Source organism: Bradysia coprophila (assembly GCF_014529535.1).
Source record: "Bradysia coprophila strain Holo2 chromosome X unlocalized genomic scaffold, BU_Bcop_v1 contig_79, whole genome shotgun sequence".
NCBI classification, from domain to species: domain Eukaryota; kingdom Metazoa; phylum Arthropoda; class Insecta; order Diptera; family Sciaridae; genus Bradysia; species Bradysia coprophila.
In genome coordinates, this window is record NW_023503370.1 from 1376674 (window position 1) to 1396349 (window position 19676).

Sequence of the window (19676 nt, forward strand, 5' to 3'; positions counted from 1 at the left end):
TTCACTTACTCGTCGAATAAGAAATTTTTCTGGAAATCCGTTGCAAAAATGTCGTAACAAGTTGTGTTTACAATTCCAATTACTCCAACCTCACTACTCCAATATTAACCATCTACAAAAATTACTTAAGTTATCACGATAACAAGGAAAAGCGTCTGAGTATAATTTCTCCCATATCTTGTAAAAACGATCACAAAATTATAGTTTTACTCTTTACTCTTTTACTCCATTACGAGTCGTTTATATTGTCTTCTAAAAAGCACTGTGAATGGAAGGTCCAGCGAGGTACGTTTAACTCCTAATATGAGTCTACTAAAAGCGCTGAAAAAGCGGCGTATTTCTTGCCTACCTCTTGAAAAAATAAAACTCGTGTGAATTACGGCCCTCGCTTCGCTCTGGCCGCAAAGTTCACACTCGTTCAAACATTTTAGGAACGAAAAAAATTCTTTTAAGAATACGATTTCACCCAAAAATTGTAGTATATCCCAGATTACTAGTCCAATTAAATTGCAATGTTCGAGTTTAACCACATGAATTTCGCTACTGGTCGAAATTGATTTTTGAAGTCTCTGAGAATTACACGAGCTATCGGTTTCTCAAGCAAGCAAGCAAAAACTCTTTTGGGAAGTACTTCTAAACTGTTAGACCAGAAAACCAGAATTTCACTACTCGTCAGATAAGAAATTTTTCTGGAAATCCGTTGCAAAAATGTCGTGGTATAACAAGTTATCTTTACAATTACTCCAAACTCACTACTCCAATATGTCATTCTCTGTCAATTAAAACAAAAAATTTGAAAATCGGGTAAAAATTACTCAAGTTATCGCGCGGTAACAAGAAAAAACGTCTGTGTAGAATATCTCCCATCTCGTTGTTCGAATATTATCCATCAGCAAACTCAGCCTCAAGAGTTTCAATCTTCGTCGATTAAGACAAAATCTTTGAAAATCGGATAAGAATTATGGAAGTTATCGCGGTAACAAGTAAAAAACTCTCTTGAGAATTACTCCCAACTCATTACTCCAATATTGCCCATCCACGAACTTAACCTCATGATTTTCATTCTCCGTCGATTAAAACCAAAATTTTGAAAATCGGTAAAGAATTACTCGAGTTATCGAGTCCACAAGGAAAAGCGTCTGTGAAGAATTTCTCCCATCTCGTTGTTCTAACATTATTCATCTGCAAACTCAACCTCAAGAATTTCAATCTTCGTCGAATTACACAAAAAATTTGAAAATCTGATAAGAATTACGGAAGTTATCGCGGTAACAAGTAATAAAATTCTCTTGAGAATTACTCCCATCTCATTACCCCAATATTGCCCATCTACGAACTTAACCTCATGATTTTCATTCTCCATCGATTAAAACCAAAATTTTGCAAATCGGTAAAGAATTACTCGAGTTATCGAGTCCACAAGTGTACGGACGTTTTCTGTATTTAACGTTTTTGCCAATGTAGAACATTTTCAAAATATCAAAGTGAACTTAGCGTTACGGACATTTAAGGTTATTTTCTTTCACTAGGCCCCACCACTTGGGTGGGTCATTTCCCTTGACTGACTATCAATACTTTCAATAATTCCAGTCCCAGTTGTCTTACCATTTTTAAAAAAGCTGGTGTTTTTAAGAACACAAAATTATAGTCAGATGAAAAAGCGCAACAAGAATGGTCTATTTGCTACATCATTAATTGAGTATCTCTTTTATTTTCACTGGGCGTTTAGAAAACTCAAAATTAATTTAATTTTATGAAGAGCTGCGTGAATCGAAGGTTCAGCGAGCGATGTTTTACATCCAATAAATATGAGTACTTAAAAACGCTTTTAAAATGGCATATTTCTTGCCTACCTCTTGAATAAATTAAACTCGTGTGAATTACGGCCCTCGCTTCGCTCTGGCCGCAAAGTTCACACTCGTTCAAATATTCATAAGCCTAAGCATGGAAAATAGGAAATTATAACACGATGTGATATACATATACTGAGAAAATACAAATAAACAATATTTACAATATTTATAAAAAGTGCAATGAGGCAATGAGTGGAAGGTCCAGCGAGGTACATTTAACACCTAATGTGAGTCTCCTATATAGTCTACTAAAAGCGCTGAAAAGGTGGCGTATTTCCTGCCTAGCTCTTGAAAAAATATAACTCGTGTGAATTACGACCCTCGCTTCGCTCTGGCCGCAAAGTTCACACTCGTTCAAACATTTTAGGAACGAAAAAAATTCTTTGTGCCACCGAGAATTGAAATACGACGGATTTCAATATCGATAACTAGATTGAAATGTCCAAAATTACAACACCCGTTTTCATGGCTTATTACAACACTCAAACCAGTGTTGAAATGAAATTCGTATGAGTTATTACAGCATTCGTTTTAAAAAAATGCAAAGCAACGTGATCGATCAAATTCGAAGAGTGATTGTTTACAATGAAAATTCTGAATTTTTGTGCATTTGTCTATTTCAATTCTCGGTTGGCACAAAGCATGATGTGTTACACGTATTGTAATGAGATTTTTTCAGCACACGACCCAATTTTCCTTACTCGCTCCGCTCGTAAGGAAAACTTTGGTCTAGTGCTGAAAAAATCAACATTACAATACTTGTAACACAACATACTATTTCAGAATACGGATTTCACGCAAAAATTGTCGTATATCCCAGATTACTAGTCCAATTAAATTCCAATGTTCGAGTTTAACCACATGAATTACGCTACTGGTCGAAATTGATTTTTGAAGCATCTGAGAATTACTCGAGCTATCGGTTTCTCAAGCAAGCAAGCAAAAACTCTTTTGGGAAGTACTTCTTAATTGTTTCTGGAAATCCGTTGCAAAAATGTCGTGGTATAACAAGTTATGTTTATAATTACTCCAAACTCACTACTCCAATATCATTCTCTGTCAATTAAAACAAAAAAATTGAAAATCGGGTAAAAATTACTCAAGTTTTCGCGTGGTAACAAGAGAAAGCGTCTGTGTAGAATTTCTACCATCTCGTTGTTCGAACATTATCCATCTGCAAACTCAGCCTCAAGAATTTCAATCTTCGTCGAATAAAACAAAAAATTTGAAAATCGGATAAGAATTATGGAAGTTATCGCGGTAACAAGTAAAAAAATCTCTTGAGAATTACTCCCATCTCATTACTCCAACATTGCCCATCTACGAACTTAACCTCATGATTTTCATTCTCCGTCGATTAAAACCAAAATTTTGCAAATCGGTAAAGAATTACTCGAGTTATCGAGTCCACAAGTGTACGGACGTTTTCTGTATTTAACGTTCTTTGCCAATGTAGAACATTTTCAAAATATCAAAGTGAACTTAGCGTTACGGACATTTAAGGGTATTTTCTTTCATAAGACCCTGACTTTCAGTCAAGGGAATAAGATGCTAGTACAACGCAAGTGTTATGTCATCCAATCATCCAATCTTAATTCTCCGATACAAAATTTAATAATGCCACTCTAAGTTAGAGTCTCTAACTATACCGCACTAATCAGCAACATACCAAGACGACTCATTTATATAACAGCAAATATTTACAATTTTAAACACATTTGCTATCTCACCGCTAATCCATCTACAATACACTTTGAGTAAAATTGTGATTATAAATTTCACTTGGCTGACAATAAGTGTAGCGATCGTAGGACTTTTTGGCAAGAACAATGGCATCGAATACCGGTAAAACAATATACGGTGGACCAGTAAAATTTACCTGGGAAAATGCAAATTCTTTTGGTGAATTCTGTTACAATCGGATTAAACGACAAGGTGATAACGTCTTGCTTGTGAGTAAACAAAATTTTAAGTGAAGAAAAACTTAATTCACAACACAATAATCGAAGATCGACGGAATAACAGGCGAGCAAATAACGGCTGCGCAAATTCTTTATAAAAGTATTCGAGTAGCTGAGTGTCTTCTGCACTATGGTATCAAAGCCGGCGATTGTGTGGGAATATGCAGTGAGAATCGATTCGAAGTCCCTTATGTTATGTTTGCTGTGTTTTTCATTGGCGCCACATACGCTCCCTTCAATCCCGCTTACAGCGAAAGTAAATGAGTTTATGGAATTTATCCTCAAACTACAAACGTCTTTATTTGCAGGGGAACTGTTGCACGCCAGTAGCTTATCATTACCGAAAATAATTTTTGCTTCTCATGCTACACTCGATAAGGTACAACGTGTCAGAGACGAGAACAAATTCATTAAAAAAGTATTTGTTTTCGGTGACGAGTTCATTAGTAAAAGTTACGCCAGTTTTAATGTTTTTGTTCGAAATGCCAATGTACCATCGAAAGAACATTTTGATTGTCCGCCACAGAATAAAATGGAAAATATTGGAATAATTTTCTGTTCCTCTGGTACAACTGGTTTGTTTCCAAAAGCGGTCCAATTGACTCAAAACAACATTTGGTTTTCTTTGGCATTTGTGATTCTGTGAGTAATGTTTGGGTTGTTGATTTTAAGTGACACTGAACCACGTCTTATTGAATCTCAGAGAAACTGAAGGAAACGACTGTCGTTTAAGCGTAACGCCATGGACGCATGTTTTTGGCTGTTTTTCGCTGTTCCGATCAGGGCTTCATGGCACACAGATAGTCAGTCTGCCAAAATTCGATGAGCCAGTTTACTTGAAATGTATTGAGGTTTGTGAGGACAGACGTAGTTAAAGGCAGCATTTCAAGAAATGTGATTTACTTAGCAATTTAAAGTCAAAACACTGATTGTGGTTCCGCCACTGATGGTACTTTTGGCCAAGAGTACAATTCTGGACAATTATGACCTGTCAAGCCTTCAATATGCAGTTTCATCTGCAGCACCATTGAGTAAAAAGATAACAGACACCATCCAGAAACGAATCCCACAATTGAAGATCCGACAAATTTATGGAATGAGCGAGTCGGGAACTTTCTTATCGCAAAACAATTCCTACTGTAAATCGGGTAGTGTTGGTGTTGTCCGTGCAGGTGTCTCTGCACGAGTACTTAATACAGAAACGGGTGAAGTTCTTGGACCCAATGTGCCAGGTGAATTAGTGTTCAAAGGTGACGGTATAATGAAAGGATATGTGAGGGACATTGACGCAACTAAAGCATGTTATGACAATGAAGGCTGGTTTCACACGGGCGATATTGGTTATTACGATGACGACGAAGAATGGTTTATTGTGGATCGGTTGAAGGAGTTAATAAAGTACAAAGGTATGTTATGTGATCAAGAATTCAACTGATCAGTGTCTAGAAACAAAAACAAAGTCAAATCAACTCACTGTCTACCCGAAGAAAGTTTAGCCCATTTTCGTGCACTCACTATCCTACCCTAATAATTCTATTTTTGATAGGTTACCAAGTGCCACCTGCCGAACTTGAAGCTTTAATATTAACGCACCCGAATGTGAAAGACGTTGGTGTTATCGGTATACCAGATGAATCAGCTGGCGAACTACCGCTGGCATTTGTTGTAAGACAAGGCAATTGCACTGAAAAAGAAATTAGCGACTTTGTGGCCGCCCGAATCTCTCATGCGAAACGACTGCATGGAGGTGTCAAATTTATCGACGAAATTCCGAAAAATCCTACCGGAAAGATTTTGCGCAGACTTTTACGCGATTCAATAAAGCAACAGAAATCAAAATTGTGAAAAATAATTGTAAGAAAATTAAATGTTGCAATAAACAGGGACCCACTTTTTTCACTTTTTCCAACTATTTAGAAAATCTGAAAAAGTGAGCAACTTTTTGCACCCAAAACGAACTGTTTCAATAAATTCTTTGATAATACTTATGAAAAACAGTCAGCCGAAGTTGGATCCATTTTCATTGGAATCAATTTTATGAGCCTAGGAATGAACTGTAGAATCCCAAAGCCGCTTAAAATTTGAGCAAATTTGTCGGCTCCGAGAAACAAGAAAATAGAAAAGCCATCTTTCTTCCTCACTACAACTCTCAGCATTCCTTTATTCGAATATTTTCAGTATGAAAAATAAAATGTTCATTAAGTTTTGCAGCGGTTACAGCTGCTGTTTTATTTATTACCAAAACTAACATAGAATTGTGAATCTCTCTTCAAGTCTAGCTCTGGAACTAAATTTTTGCTTCCTACTACTATAACAGACTGTTTTTTTTTTTAAAATAATTCTTCTAATTTTTTCTTAATCGTTAAATGTAAGAACCAAATATCTTACGGTGAGCTAGGAGAGACCAAACTTCCCAATTTTAAAAAGCTCGTAACCTTAAGTTATTTTCAAGCTTTCAAGAAATAGAAGGAAATAGACGTTCACAATGAGAGATAGATGTCAAATTAGTAGAGGCAATTTCGACAGGTTCGACGTAAAGGTTTTACGGTAAAACATAGTTCTAAGCAAAAAAACGTTCCATGTTTTTATGAGACCATAGACTCAACACCCTCGACACCCACTTTTAATCATTCTACAGTCACCAAAAGTGTGACGAAAGTAGTTTGTAGCAGCGATATATGAAAAAAATGTGTCTGAATTACCTGGTAGGTACCTCGGCAAGCCTCGACCGCTTTGTCATACGTGCATAATATTTATTATCGCATAAGCGAAAACGAGACAACAAGATATGCGAATGACACTTTGACAATTTACAGAAGTATAATGTTTGTTTATATATCCTAGGTGAATAATTTTTTCGGGGAATCACACCGCGTATGCGATAAATAAAATAACCAAACGAGTACGGACCTAGTGTATATTTTAATTTTAGTCATCGTACGATGTAGAACATTCAAAATTTCCAGACACTAAAACCCTTGAAATTTTCAATTTTTATTTTAAAGAGTTGTTCGTAATTTTTAAACAACCTTAATTTAGCATCAAGTTTCTATGACCGAGATGTCCACTAGGCCTATATTCGTTAATAAGAAACGCGAACGTATTGAGTCGGAAAGTCTAATCAAATGATATAGGTTTAAGAAGTGGCCTTGCGAGGAATTGATATGTACGTAGGCTCTCAGTCTATTCGCTGTGAAGGTATATTATAACTATACCAGTATATTTTGTGTAATCTGCTCTTCATTACATGATATTATCAGTCATTATATTTAACAAAAGAAGAACGAATATATGGGTAACTCCAGCTAATTTGTAAATTTTCGAAATATTTTCACCAAATAAAAACCGATTTCGGTAAACTTTTTTTTTCCTTGAAGGCTGTTGACCAGACGCGTCGTTTAAGCCATATTTTCAGTACGTCGGAAAATGTTGGGGAGATACCACCATAAAAATGTATGCTTGTTTTCAGCAAATTATTGAAAATTCTAGTTTATTACACGAAACCTGAACCGATTTCACTAAACTTTTTGCTGAAAGCTATTGACAAGACGTGTAGTTTGACACTAATATGAGGTCATTGGCATAACGTCTCGGGGAGATATGACCGAAAAGTATTTGTTTGTATTCGACTTTTAAAAATATTCTCAATAAATCTCAAATGATTTCTGCAAACTTGTTTCCCTTTAGAAACGAACGCTATAATTCCACAATTGCACCAAATGACACGAAATTTAATTTTTACAAGATTGGTTCATTCTGCTTCGAAGTAAGGTGAGATCACCTCGACCCAAACGTTGCCAAAATTACATTTTTTCATATAAAACCTGAAGATCGGTTTCATTCGAAAGCTAGCAAATGACTTCACGATAAAAATAACTTTGGCTCGATCAGGTTAGTTGGGTGAGTGAACTAGGTGAAATGAGTTTTCCAGTGGTGATAAGTGTCATCCTCGAATTTTGACTGGTCGGAGTTATCTCGAAAAATTTTGTAACATTTTTTTTCAACGGTTTTGAGCCAAAGCGACATTTTCTGTTGGACAACAACCACCCATTTCGAAAAAAAAAAATCTGGCTATTAATGACCACCGAAAAATATCATTTTTATAGACACATCTCCTACAAATTTTGGGCTCTCAACCTCATATTGGGCTTAAACTGCGCGTCTTGACCATAGCTTTCAGTTTATATTAAAATTTTAAAATCAGTTTACATTTGGTGAAAATATATCGAAAAGTCACAAACGTGTAACGCAACTAACCGCCGATTTCTTCGATCACACAAGTCACACTTCGCAGGCTAAAAATTCCAATTCTTGTTGGCATGAAAGCACTGGGTCTCGTGAGTATTAGAAAATCTATAGACTGATTTGTTACCGCAAAACATAGCCAACACAGCTCACTTTATGCCTCAGAAATGACGAAATTTGTAACGCAACTAACCCTGGAGTTACCCATATTCAGAATCACATCCACATTTCTGTCTCAGAGAACAGAGCAAAGAGCCGATTCGTCGTGAATTCTGGTTCTCCGCTGTAACAGAACTTCATTAACTGATGTTCTTTTGGAGAACATAAAGCATGAGAGAATCGAAAAACTTGTGGTAGTTTTATTAGCGACACTCATCGCTTAAATATTATCGGGTAAAATTCGTTTAGTTATCCGCGGTTTCTTGCATACATAACTTAGGAAGACTCATTCAATCAATTTAAAAAAAATTGTTTCAAATTCATTGAACTGAGCAAAAACGTTACAATTGCTACAATAAATGTAGACACCTTATCAGTCTTGTTTCCCATTGATAATAATTTGCAATAAAACCAACATCTAAATTTTACAATTCTGTTTTTATACACAGTCGCGAACCACATGCGTGTATACATAAAATAACAAAAAAAAACAGATTTTAGAATACAACCAACACGAAGCAAAAGTGTCTACAATAAGTAGATTCAGTAGAGTAATCAGACAGAATACGTGTTGTGTGTTTCATTTTTTTTTTAATTTTGGGTAAATTATGAGTGTCAACGAAGAGAATGTTTGGTATGGTGGCCCTGAGCCTACAAACCTAACGGAAGGAACTGGTTCATTGGGAGCACTATGCTTAAAACGCTTGAAAGAGCAAGGAGATGCTATTAAATTGGTATGCGTTTGATAAAAAGGATTTTATCAAGGACGCGAGATAACAATCTTTTTTTATGTAACATCTTCAGATTGACGGTTTAACGTCCGAAGAAGTGAGTGCGAAACAATTATACGAACGAAGTGTACACTTGGCTAATTGTTTAACTCACTTCGGCATTAAATCCGGCAATAAAGTGGGAATGTGCAGCGAAAATCGAACAGAATTTGCGTACGTTCTGTTTGGTACTTTATGTGTAGGCGCAACGTTTGCTCCGCTGAATACGACATATGGCGAACGTAGACATCTTTTGATTGACACTCGGGAATATTTTTATCAAAAATGTTACAAATTTCAGGCGAAATACATCATGCCCTTAGTCTATCCAAACCGAAAATAGTGTTCGCATCACCGACGACGATCGACAAAATCTTAAGAGTGACCGTTAAACATTCGTCCGTTGAAGTAGTCGTTGTCTTTGGAGAAAAAAACGGAATAAACGACACCACTGTCATTGACTTCAAAACGTTTTGTAATAAGGCAAATGCGGCGAGAAATTTTGAATGTCAACCAGAGGATGTGTTTGAAAATGTATCGCTTATTCTTCTATCGTCAGGCACCACAGGTTATGTGAATGTTAACATTTTTTATGACCTTGCGATAAGAAGAAATTATTGTAGGACAACCGAAAGGTGTAATGATTACTCAATACAATATCATGATTGGATTACATCAACACTAGTAAGTTGTCATTTTCTCTGTGATCACAATTACATCACCAAAATTTGAAGAGCATTAACATTTTAATTGAATTTATATAACTATTGATGCTGTTAATTAACCTGTTACGGACGGCTATAATCTGTCATCAATATAACTGCAAAATGTAGCAAAAAATGTGAAATCAATCTCTTGAAAATACTTATAGATCAAATGAAGTAATATATTAGTTAGTAAAGATGCTCAGATGCTTGCCGTCTGTGAAAGCTTACATTATCCACAAGTGAAGTAACGAGTAAAAAAAAGTTGCATTTCTGTAGTCAACAAACGCGTTTGCTAGAAGATGAACAAGTTTCTCACCATATCAACATGGGTGTAATACCATGGTTTCATGCCTTCGGATGCCACTCACTTATCGGCCTAATGATAAATAAAGCGACGTATGTTTTTCTACCCAAATTCGAGGAAGTGTCATTTCTACGATGCATCGAGGTATGGTATCAATAATTGACTCTTGTTTTAACTCAATTCAACCGGTAAAATTAATTCCAAGACATACAAAACCAATACAATTTTCATGGTGCCTCCATTGATGGTGTTCCTGGCCAAAAGTCCAATTGTATCCGAATATGATACATCGTCAATTAAGGTCATCTGGTGCGGTGCAGCCCCACTTAGTAAAGAAGTTGAAGATGCAGTGAAATGTCGCATTGGAGTGCCAATTGTGAGACAAGGATACGGCATGACGGAAGGCTCATTAGCTTTTACCGGTCAAACAGACCTCAATCATAAATCAGGAAGTGTCGGCACCTTGAGGACTGGGGTTTGGGGTCGAGTGATTGATGTTGATACCGGGAACAATTTGAAAGCATTCGAAAAGGGCGAATTGTTGTTTAAAGGAAGTTGTTTGATGAAGGGCTATATTGGCGATGTGGAAGCAACTAAAAACACTATCGATGAGGATGGGTGGATTCACACCGGTGATATCGGCTATTACGACAATGATGGGGAATTGTTTGTGGTCGATCGTTTAAAGGAGTTGATAAAGTACAACGGTTTGTCATTTGCTCATCTAATTGTTAGAGTTTAGAATGTAAATTTTGAGTTGAATGTTTTGAAATATTTTCGAATTGGGACGATGCTCTATGGCTCCCCTTAGCCTCTTAAAAATTCGTATACCTCATAGATTTTCCAACCAAACAGGAAGCTAATTTCATCCGAATTTTTATCCTAAGGATTTCAAGTGCCACCCGCAGAAATTGAAGCGTTATTACTACAACATCCCCATGTTCGTGATGCTGGTGTCATTGGCATATTAGACGACAAAGTTGGTGAGCTTCCTTTCGCTTTCATTGTCAAGCAACAACCATCAGATGTTACGGAAAAGGATATTATAAAATTCGTTGCAGGTATTTATTTCTGCCGAAAAGAAATATTATTGATTCACAGCACGACGTAAACTTTGATTTACTTCGCAGCTGAAAAGCTTTACCTCGCGTCTTTGAGTGGAATCCTTTATGTCACATTATATATGCAATGCCTTCTCTATTACTTTTCAGAACGATCATCGCCAGCTAAGAGACTTCATGGTGGCGTCAAATTCGTCAAAGAAATCCCAAAGAATCCCAGTGGAAAGATTTTACGCAGAGAACTTAGAAATCTGTATACCAATATGACATCGAAGTTGTGAGCAAGATGCTTGCACTGCCGTTAAGTCGCAATATTTTTCGAATAAAGGAAATTCATTTCATTGTAAAATGCATTTCTGAATTATCTCTGTGAGCGTGTCGCTAGATATATTTAACATAAAATTATTGATATACACACTGGACACACTGTTAACAGTAACAGGAAGAGAGGTTAGACGTACAGTAAATCAACAAATTCTGCACAATCACACCATATACCTACTTGTTTGATACTCTTAGTAGATTTGAATTCAATCAATCGACAATTATGAAACAAAGATTGATAAAAAAAAATTGAGTTAAAGAAACGCCGACAAAATAACATTGTATTGTAACAGTACGACCAGTAAGACGTATCGAAACACGTAAGTTCTCTTGTTCCCTATGACAATGTTGATTTGTTTGTGCAAATTTACTTTTGCGTCTAAGAAAATGCATTTAATTGTGTGTACCAGCCGCAATTACGAGAGCTTGTATCTTGTTTCCATCGAACAGTGAGTAGAACAATATTAAACATTTAAATCAATTCAGTGTGAGAGTGGGTAGACTCTACCACAATCAAGAATGAAATGCACTTAATGACAGCCAATTAGCCGTTGATTTTAATACTAAATCAATCAAATATAAAAACCGTATGACTTACCAAAGTAGCAGAAAAGGTAGAGTTGTAACCGCTATAACAAGTGGCCGGATTACAGTACTGGTTAACTGTACTAAATTGATTGCACAAATTATAAAAAAAGAAACTTAAACTCTACATGTTACTCAAACTGATTAATTCGTTTCGTAGTAAATTATCAGTAAATGCATCAAAATGCAATTTCATCCGGTCACCTCACAACGAGGTGTTGTTTGCTTAAAACTTCTTAGAAAACTATTTCTCGTGTAACCGTAAAGTCACAATATGAATGAAAAGTGTTAATTTCTCGGATGAATGTCAAAATCGAAGAAAATTGACTTTAAAAAAATTACAATGACCCGCCACATTAATTGAATATTCAAATAAAAATTCAGTTATTAATCAGGGTTAGACAAAAATAAAACAATCACCGCACGATAAACAATCCAACAACTTGTTTTGATTCAATTTTTTTTCACGTTTGAATAATGCTATACACGCATATTATGACAGATACATTTCGCCGCTTGTAACCGTTTGTGTCTCGGCGAAAATATGACATTTCACCGTATTCGAGAAAAGTAGTGGATGTCGATGTAAGTTCTCATGATCTTTTGTTATTTGTAAACGAAATGTTAAATAATGGAACAACCCAAACGAAATGAGACCATTCTGCTGCAAAGTTGAATAATTCACGCGGATAAATTTAGTAAAATCAAGACTGTAAGCTTTGGTTGGGTCACGCAGTTACACAATGGATACTATCAACGCACTTCAAGCAAAAGTGCTATTAATGACAGCTGCCAAATAGAGTACTACTTTGTATAAAAAAGTGTCCGAATTTTTTTACAGTGCTAAAATTTGTTCGATACACTATTTAGAGTACCACACTGTCCAGTTTCAGTACCCTATTTAGAGTACCACTCATGCTTGAAGTGCGGTAATACTATACATGTAGGTCTGTTCTAAGTGCAACAATGAAATGTCAAATTTCATCCACAGAGCCATAACCAAACAAATATTGTTTACAAAATGTTCGCAAAAGCGTTGAGGTTATGGCTGGTTATGGTGGATTTGACATTTAAATGCTCTAAAATTACTCTTGCACTTGCACTTGGAACAGATATATGCAGGGGAATAACCCCACATCTCTCGTTATGTGGTGGCGAGTTTAAAAAAATCAAATTTGCCAAAAATGAAAGAGCCTTTATGGGTCATTCATAAAGTATCTCATGCTTCGAGGGGAAGAAGTACTAACGAATGTACTAACGTGACAATCCATACATCTTTACTATATTTAAATTCTCACTGTCACTTTTTCCGCAGTGTCATTTTCTAAGATGGCTTAGTAGCATATATCTCATATGCAGAGATCATATGCAGTGAAAGTATAAACCAGGTATGGTCTGTTCATACAAACCGGAGGACTTAGCGATTTCATAAACAAACTCACCTCTCATGGAAGTCATACAAACCTGAGGACATAGCGATTTCATATAAACAAACTCACCTCTCATGGAAGGTTTATTTATATGAAATCGTTATGTCATCCGCTGCATACAAAGTTTGACATTTGACCATACCTTGTGTTGACATTCATTGATCATATTACCGTGCTCTCATTTGCTGTAATCTACTGTACTCATATGTCACACGGTATAATAGGCACGCAACCATTCATTTCCGTAGAATTAATATACGGATTCGGTTTTGTTCATCTCGGTTACCTAATATTCTGTTTATATTTTACTGGAATTGAATTTCCGATTAAACCATTTTGAAAGTAGTATTTTCGATAAATTTAACATTATAATCGACATCGTTCCCAGCGAATATCACCAATCAGATTGAATTTCATGAATTTATTCGATTCATAAACAAAGACACCAAAGTTCATTGTTTTTTGTGTGGTTTTTCCTTTCCTTCTTTCAACATATCCACGTCTCGCATATTAGTGGCTCTCATTAATTATATAAATAAATAAAGTGATAAAAACGTCGCCACATTTCATAATTATGTCTGGGCACAATTTAAGCCACGATGGAGAATTGAGATACATAATTCAATGGTTCAATGAGTGGAGTGAATTTCAACGGGAAGATTTTCTGCCCATTCTGGCCGACTACTTGGGAAAGGATAATTCTGGCACTTATGTAAATGGCATGGTTAGCAGTCTGGCTGGAGCTACATGCATCGATAAACCAATGAGCCTGTTTCAGTGCAGAGTAAGTGGACATATTTTGAATTCGTTTTTCTTGTAATAAAACATTTGCTTTGTGGCAATATTGTGAATTTTGTTGTCCGTTGTTATAAATTGAAATTGTTAACTATGGACACACACAAAACCGGAATGTTCAGGATGAATTGTTTCGTGAAGCCGGTCAGTTTGATTCGTAAACATTTTTTTCTCGCATACACCACACATCTTCAAATCAAAATGATTCGTATTCAACATGCGCATTAGGTCGTTAGTTGAGAAAAAACATTATTGTCAATGTGTCCCTTTACATTTTTGAGCTGGTAAACCCATAAAATTGTCTGCGATCCATAGAGGTTTGCAGAATAAAAAAAATGATTGAGAATTTCACATATTAGCTCAGCAGATAAACTTGTTTCCAGGTGTTCACCTGTTGCACCTGTTCACTCTAAAAAAACATATAGTACCTACACACACAGCCACGACATGAAATCAAGATTACCCGGAGTAGCTGCAATTGAATGTCCACACCTTTTTTGTCCAGATAATGCACAATAATAGACATACAGTACAAAGGCACGACATGTTAGACAAGATTACCTGGAGTAGCTACTTGCTAGCTGCAACAGGTGAAATGTTCACACCTTTTTGGTCATGTGTGTCATGTAATGTATCCATTGTCGACTTTGCCTTGGGCCAAGCGAGTAGTCCCCAAAACATGCATATAAACAAATGAAGTAGTGCGGACAGTCTCAGGCTTGCCTATGTTGAATTTTGTGTATGTGTTCTCTGCAAATTCACAATTGAATGGATTCAACGCACTTCAAGCAAAAGATTTTTTTACAGCGCCAAAATTTGCTTGATACACTGTCCCTTTTCAGTACTCTATTTAGAGGACCACTCATGCTTGAAGTGCGTTAATAGATTTCAAAATGTCTTCTTTTCCTGCTTTGAACTATCAAAATCTTTTATTCTGTGTCTTAAAGGGTTAGATATTCGGATTCAAATTTTCGCCCAAATTTCCAAGTGCGGCGGCATCCAACAGTAGCACTGATATTTGAACTTGAACGCGTTGTACGGAAAATTGCTCGAGAAAACACTCATTACACATGGGGCGGTTTTTGAAATTTTGAATTTTCAGAGATGCAATACGAAATGCAAAAAAAAAATTTTTAGAAAATTTCAGGTTTTGATCAAGTTTGCGTCGAACCTGAAATTTTAGCTCAGGTTCGGATTGAAATTCGGATCGGAACAACCTGAAATTGAAACATGTCCGATCTGAGCCTTAGAAACTATATATTGAACATGATTGATGTCGCTTTGCATTTCTATTTTTAGGTGAAATTGTTCAGAGAATGGTCGTCAAAATGGCCGGCCGAACTTAAAGAACGTTTGGAGACAAAAGTACTGGAAATTGATCCCGAATTTGGCGAAAAATTGAAGTCTGAACTATCGTCAAGCATTCCGAACGGAAACGGGATATTAGAAGAGAGTACCACTGAAATTTCGGCGCCAATTATTCCGAATGAAGCGATCGTTGCCTAAAAATAAAAAATTTATTTTAATGAAAATTCCATAAATTTGAATTCCAAATGAATGAGCATTTATTTTTCTTTCGAATATATTAATTAATCGTAGTTTTATACATACGTATAATTAGGGTTGTGGGTTTTTCCAGCACGTACAATAAAAAATTTTAATTTTGAATTTACCAAATTTTTAGATTTCGTTTTGCAACAATTGATTTTAAGCACACATTCCTAAAAAATGAAAAATTTTATTTACAAATTTCGTTAATTAAGACTGAATCATTAGACACATTTCTAATTAATAGTATATTACTTCCGAGGTTCCAAGTTGTGTATTTGATAAGTGGGGTGTTACATCCCGACCCGAAGGGGAGGGATGTATTCCCCACTTGTCAAATAACAACTTGGAACCTCGTAAGTACAATGCTTTACGTGATTAGGCAATGTAAATGAAAATGAAACATGCCGTAACACGTAAAAAATCTTAAAACAAATCTGTGCCAAGCAATTTTATATTAAAAAAAATCAAAATCAAAAATTGGCTTCCTTAAGTCTCTTTGTTTCGGCAAATTCAACAATATTATAAAACGTTAGAGAGATTTTAATAAAAAGTTTTGACGGTTTTGACTCACGCGTTCATATGACAGCTTTTTTTAATCTTTGCTACACACATTTCAAAAATATTATACATTGATCTGACGCATCGACTTTTCAGCGACAAACGGTGTTGTTAATTGCTTGAGTTTACTAAATAATTTCGATAAAATCACCTTTCGTGCCATTTTTTTTTGGATGATAGAAAGTATTCACAAGTTATTTTTACTCGACGCATAAAAAAACTTTTTCGAAAAACAAATCAAAATCACGGAAGATTTAAGCAAAAAATTGGCCTATAAATTGCTTTATTTAAAGAAGCACATCTACCCAAAAGGCAGGCAGTACAGCCTCTAAAATCGAAATAACAAAACAGAGGCGGTCAGTAAAACGTAGTTTTTTTATCACTGCAATAATGTTAATTACTCTGCTCTTACAATAAATTTAAATTTCAGACCAAAAATAAGAGGCCTAGATGTTTGTTGATAATGAATTTGACCTTTGTAAAATATTTGGCAGCCAGATAAAATTAGTTTTTTTCAATTCGCTTAAAAACATCATGTGAAAACTTCTATCCTCCATTGACAAGCAGGATCTGTAATTAAGAAATTGATTTAGAGAACTTATTGGCTGAAATTGACGTAAAACTTTCGCTAAATTTCAGTAAATCAATTTCCCGAATGTTGGACCCTGAATACGACAAATGTAGATTAGACAGACTCTTTGAATGCAACACTTTTTGTTGAGAAAGCCGATGAGTGTTAGTCTATTTTTATTTATAGTTTCTATTTTGACCACAGTATTTATTTTATCGCAATAAATATTTTAAGGAAAAGTTTTGTTTGCTTGTTTGTTATTGAGTTTGTCACTTAAGCATTTCCTCAACTAATAATTGCAAGCGAATACGGAAATTCTAAGGAAGGAAGCGCGCAGTCACTCTGTTTAATTTTATACATTTACAGCTAAACAATGTTAGTGCTCCAAATTTTCATCATAATCAGCATTAAGAGCGTACAAGGGTTTAGCTTCGGACAAAAACCGAATAGCGTCATCTCTTTTAATTGAAATGAAACTCGTTTTGTGTCTTCAATAACAATAAAAAATCCAAGGTAAATATAGCGAGGAGGTAATGCCATATATAACCGAATCAGATGTGCAGTGGTAATTTTATTGTAGTTATTTTGTCCGTTCGATATTTTTGTGGGGTTATTGTGACCATCTCATTCCTTCGTTGAAAGCAAAAAATGGAATAGAAAGTCGGGCCATCTGTTGTGAGATAGCGAAAATATTTTTGAATATCTCTGAATGGCATTACCTCCTCACTATATTCACCTTGAGAAAATTGAACATCATAGAAATATAGTGAAAACAATATGACCGCCGTGATAGAAACAAGATTGTTTTTGGTTAATTTCTTAAAAATAAAAACTTATTTCAAAAAATTTAAAACAAAAGTTCGTGGTTCCTGACATAAGAAACGGTTTTGATATAGGAACTTATGTGATTATTCTCGATGTACTGCCGAAAAAATGTACCTAAAGTGGAAAAAAAATTGCCTTGAAAACGTGTTTTAACCGAGAAAAATATTCGTGAAAATGAAACAATATTATAAATGTGAAAACACATTTTTGTTAAGTAAGGTTCAAATTAGCCGTTCGTCCATTTTTTGTTGTATTCCATCTTTTGCATCCTGAGAATTATGTTCCTAAGCATGCCCTATTTTTCGCGCAACTTTGGTTCTTGTCCGAAGCTAAACCCTTGTACGCTCTTAACCTGTCATCTGTTATCGACAACGACAACAATGATAAACGACAAAGTCTGATATAGCGAAAAGCATGAAGTAAACGATTTCTGAAATCAATTTCTGAAAATCTTCGATCAAATGAAGTAATAGATCAGATAGTACAACTCTTAATATGCTTGCCGTGTGTGACAGGTTAATTCAACATTAAAAAGAATTGCAGCATGACATGTTAGTCTCTCATAAAGATGACGGTTTAAAGCCTATGCCAGATTACTATACAATTCCCACATATTTCTTCTATGACTTTTTGTTTGAGAGCGAGGAGGTCCTTGAGAGTATGTTTAGTTTATGTCGCTTGTTGAGTTATAATCATAGAAAATCCGAATCAATGTGAAATAAATGTATTGATGCCAAATGACGATTAAATTTGAAAAATAAAATTTTTATTAAACGATGTGTCATGATCGACAAATTGAAAAACCCGAAAAGTTGACATGTCAGGCACGACATAACTTTCATATGAAAAATATAATTTTTTTAAATTTCATTCGTCATCTGGTATCAATACATTTATGACAGCCGAGATATTTACTAGACCTATCCTAGCTGAGGCCCCCTCGCCTTTAACAAAGAAATACTGTCATATTTAATAGTGTGAAAAGTGAGTGTATCGTCGAGGAAAATTAGAATTCCATTTCCTGCTTTTGTTGATAAAGACTTTAGCTATTTTCTGAAACAGGAGAAAAGGAAGGAAAATTCCAACAATTCTCTGTGTACACACGCGGAATTTTGAAAACCGACACATTTTCTGTTTTGTGGTTTACTGGTTTTTTGTGAATTTTGCATGTATTTTTATATGGAGAAATCAAGAACTCAAGTAAAACACAGAAACAGAAAATGTGTCGGTTTTCAAAATTCCGCGCGTGTAATAAGGAAACAATTGTCTCTCAGTTTATACCTCACATTAAAACACTGACCTTTACATGCTACATGCGTCGAAAACCGTACTTTTCATGTTTGAAGCACCTCTTTCGACGCCCTCAACATGTAAAATCCATTACATAACTCGGGATAAAAATGAAAAGTCTCGTTTTCGTGTGTTTTATGACCTCGCCTCAGATCAACAAAATTCATACAAAAACTCTACTTTTCATCTTTTTATCCCTAGTAAATACTATTTCTCTTGTCAGCAAAAATACTGATTTTTTTGGAAAGTATTTCTTCCCATGGCCGAGTAAAATTGTGGGTGAATCAGAATGACTCTTTGTTAAGTGCAATTTATTTTATTTTTTGTTACCTTCTTTGTTGTTAGCTTTTGTTGCATCAAAATTGCAGTTTTTGATGCGGAAATTCATTGGATAGTCAGATTCAATAGTGTAATTACCTGCGTCACATGATTGCTCAAAATTATCGCTTCACTGCTTGGTCAGGCACCTATAAAATTATGCATTCGATCAACAACAATTAACAAAACAAATGAATAATTTTTAATATTGTTGGTAAGAAATTTTCCGAATTCTACCGCAAAGGTCAACCAACGATGATTGCCATATTACTATTATGGCTATATTGGAATTAATTTAAAATTAAGATTGAAGATATGATACACTGTGAATGTGTGAGCTACAGGGTGGATCCAAAATGAAAATGGAGT

General features: G+C 35.3%; 4 protein-coding genes and 1 long non-coding RNA gene across 6 annotated transcripts in view; 3 read left to right on the top strand and 2 right to left on the bottom strand.

Annotated features, from left to right (window-relative positions):
- LOC119070425 overlaps window positions 1–8326 on the bottom strand; it is a 24993-nt gene extending 16667 nt beyond the window's left edge. Inside the window, exon 1 of the long non-coding RNA XR_005086511.1 lies at window positions 8024–8326. This is a non-coding gene — a long non-coding RNA (uncharacterized LOC119070425). The remainder of the gene's footprint in view (window positions 1–8023) is intronic.
- LOC119070419 (4-coumarate--CoA ligase 1-like) overlaps window positions 1–12410 on the bottom strand; it is a 20351-nt gene extending 7941 nt beyond the window's left edge. For both annotated transcript variants that reach the window (XM_037174756.1, XM_037174755.1), the window contains exon 1: window positions 11983–12410. The gene's annotated coding sequence lies outside the window, so the exon portion shown is untranslated. The remainder of the gene's footprint in view (window positions 1–11982) is intronic.
- On the top strand, window positions 3615–5693 carry LOC119070421 (4-coumarate--CoA ligase 1-like). The gene is made up of 6 exons (XM_037174758.1): window positions 3615–3805; window positions 3863–4070; window positions 4123–4456; window positions 4518–4665; window positions 4722–5220; window positions 5361–5693. The coding sequence occupies exons 1-6, from the start codon at window positions 3683–3685 to the stop codon at window positions 5657–5659; spliced, it is 1611 nt and encodes a 536-aa protein (XP_037030653.1). The 5' UTR covers window positions 3615–3682; the 3' UTR covers window positions 5660–5693.
- LOC119070420 (4-coumarate--CoA ligase 1-like) lies at window positions 8435–11424 on the top strand. Its single transcript, XM_037174757.1, has 8 exons — window positions 8435–8952; window positions 9023–9230; window positions 9290–9556; window positions 9612–9672; window positions 9972–10143; window positions 10205–10706; window positions 10887–11060; window positions 11211–11424. The coding sequence occupies exons 1-8, from the start codon at window positions 8827–8829 to the stop codon at window positions 11339–11341; spliced, it is 1641 nt and encodes a 546-aa protein (XP_037030652.1). The 5' UTR covers window positions 8435–8826; the 3' UTR covers window positions 11342–11424.
- Window positions 12411–13632: 1222 nt separating the features above from the next.
- LOC119070426 (uncharacterized protein C14orf119) lies at window positions 13633–15859 on the top strand. Its single transcript, XM_037174767.1, has 2 exons — window positions 13633–14183; window positions 15494–15859. The coding sequence occupies exons 1-2, from the start codon at window positions 13974–13976 to the stop codon at window positions 15698–15700; spliced, it is 417 nt and encodes a 138-aa protein (XP_037030662.1). The 5' UTR covers window positions 13633–13973; the 3' UTR covers window positions 15701–15859.
- The last annotated feature ends 3817 nt before the right edge of the window (window positions 15860–19676 follow it).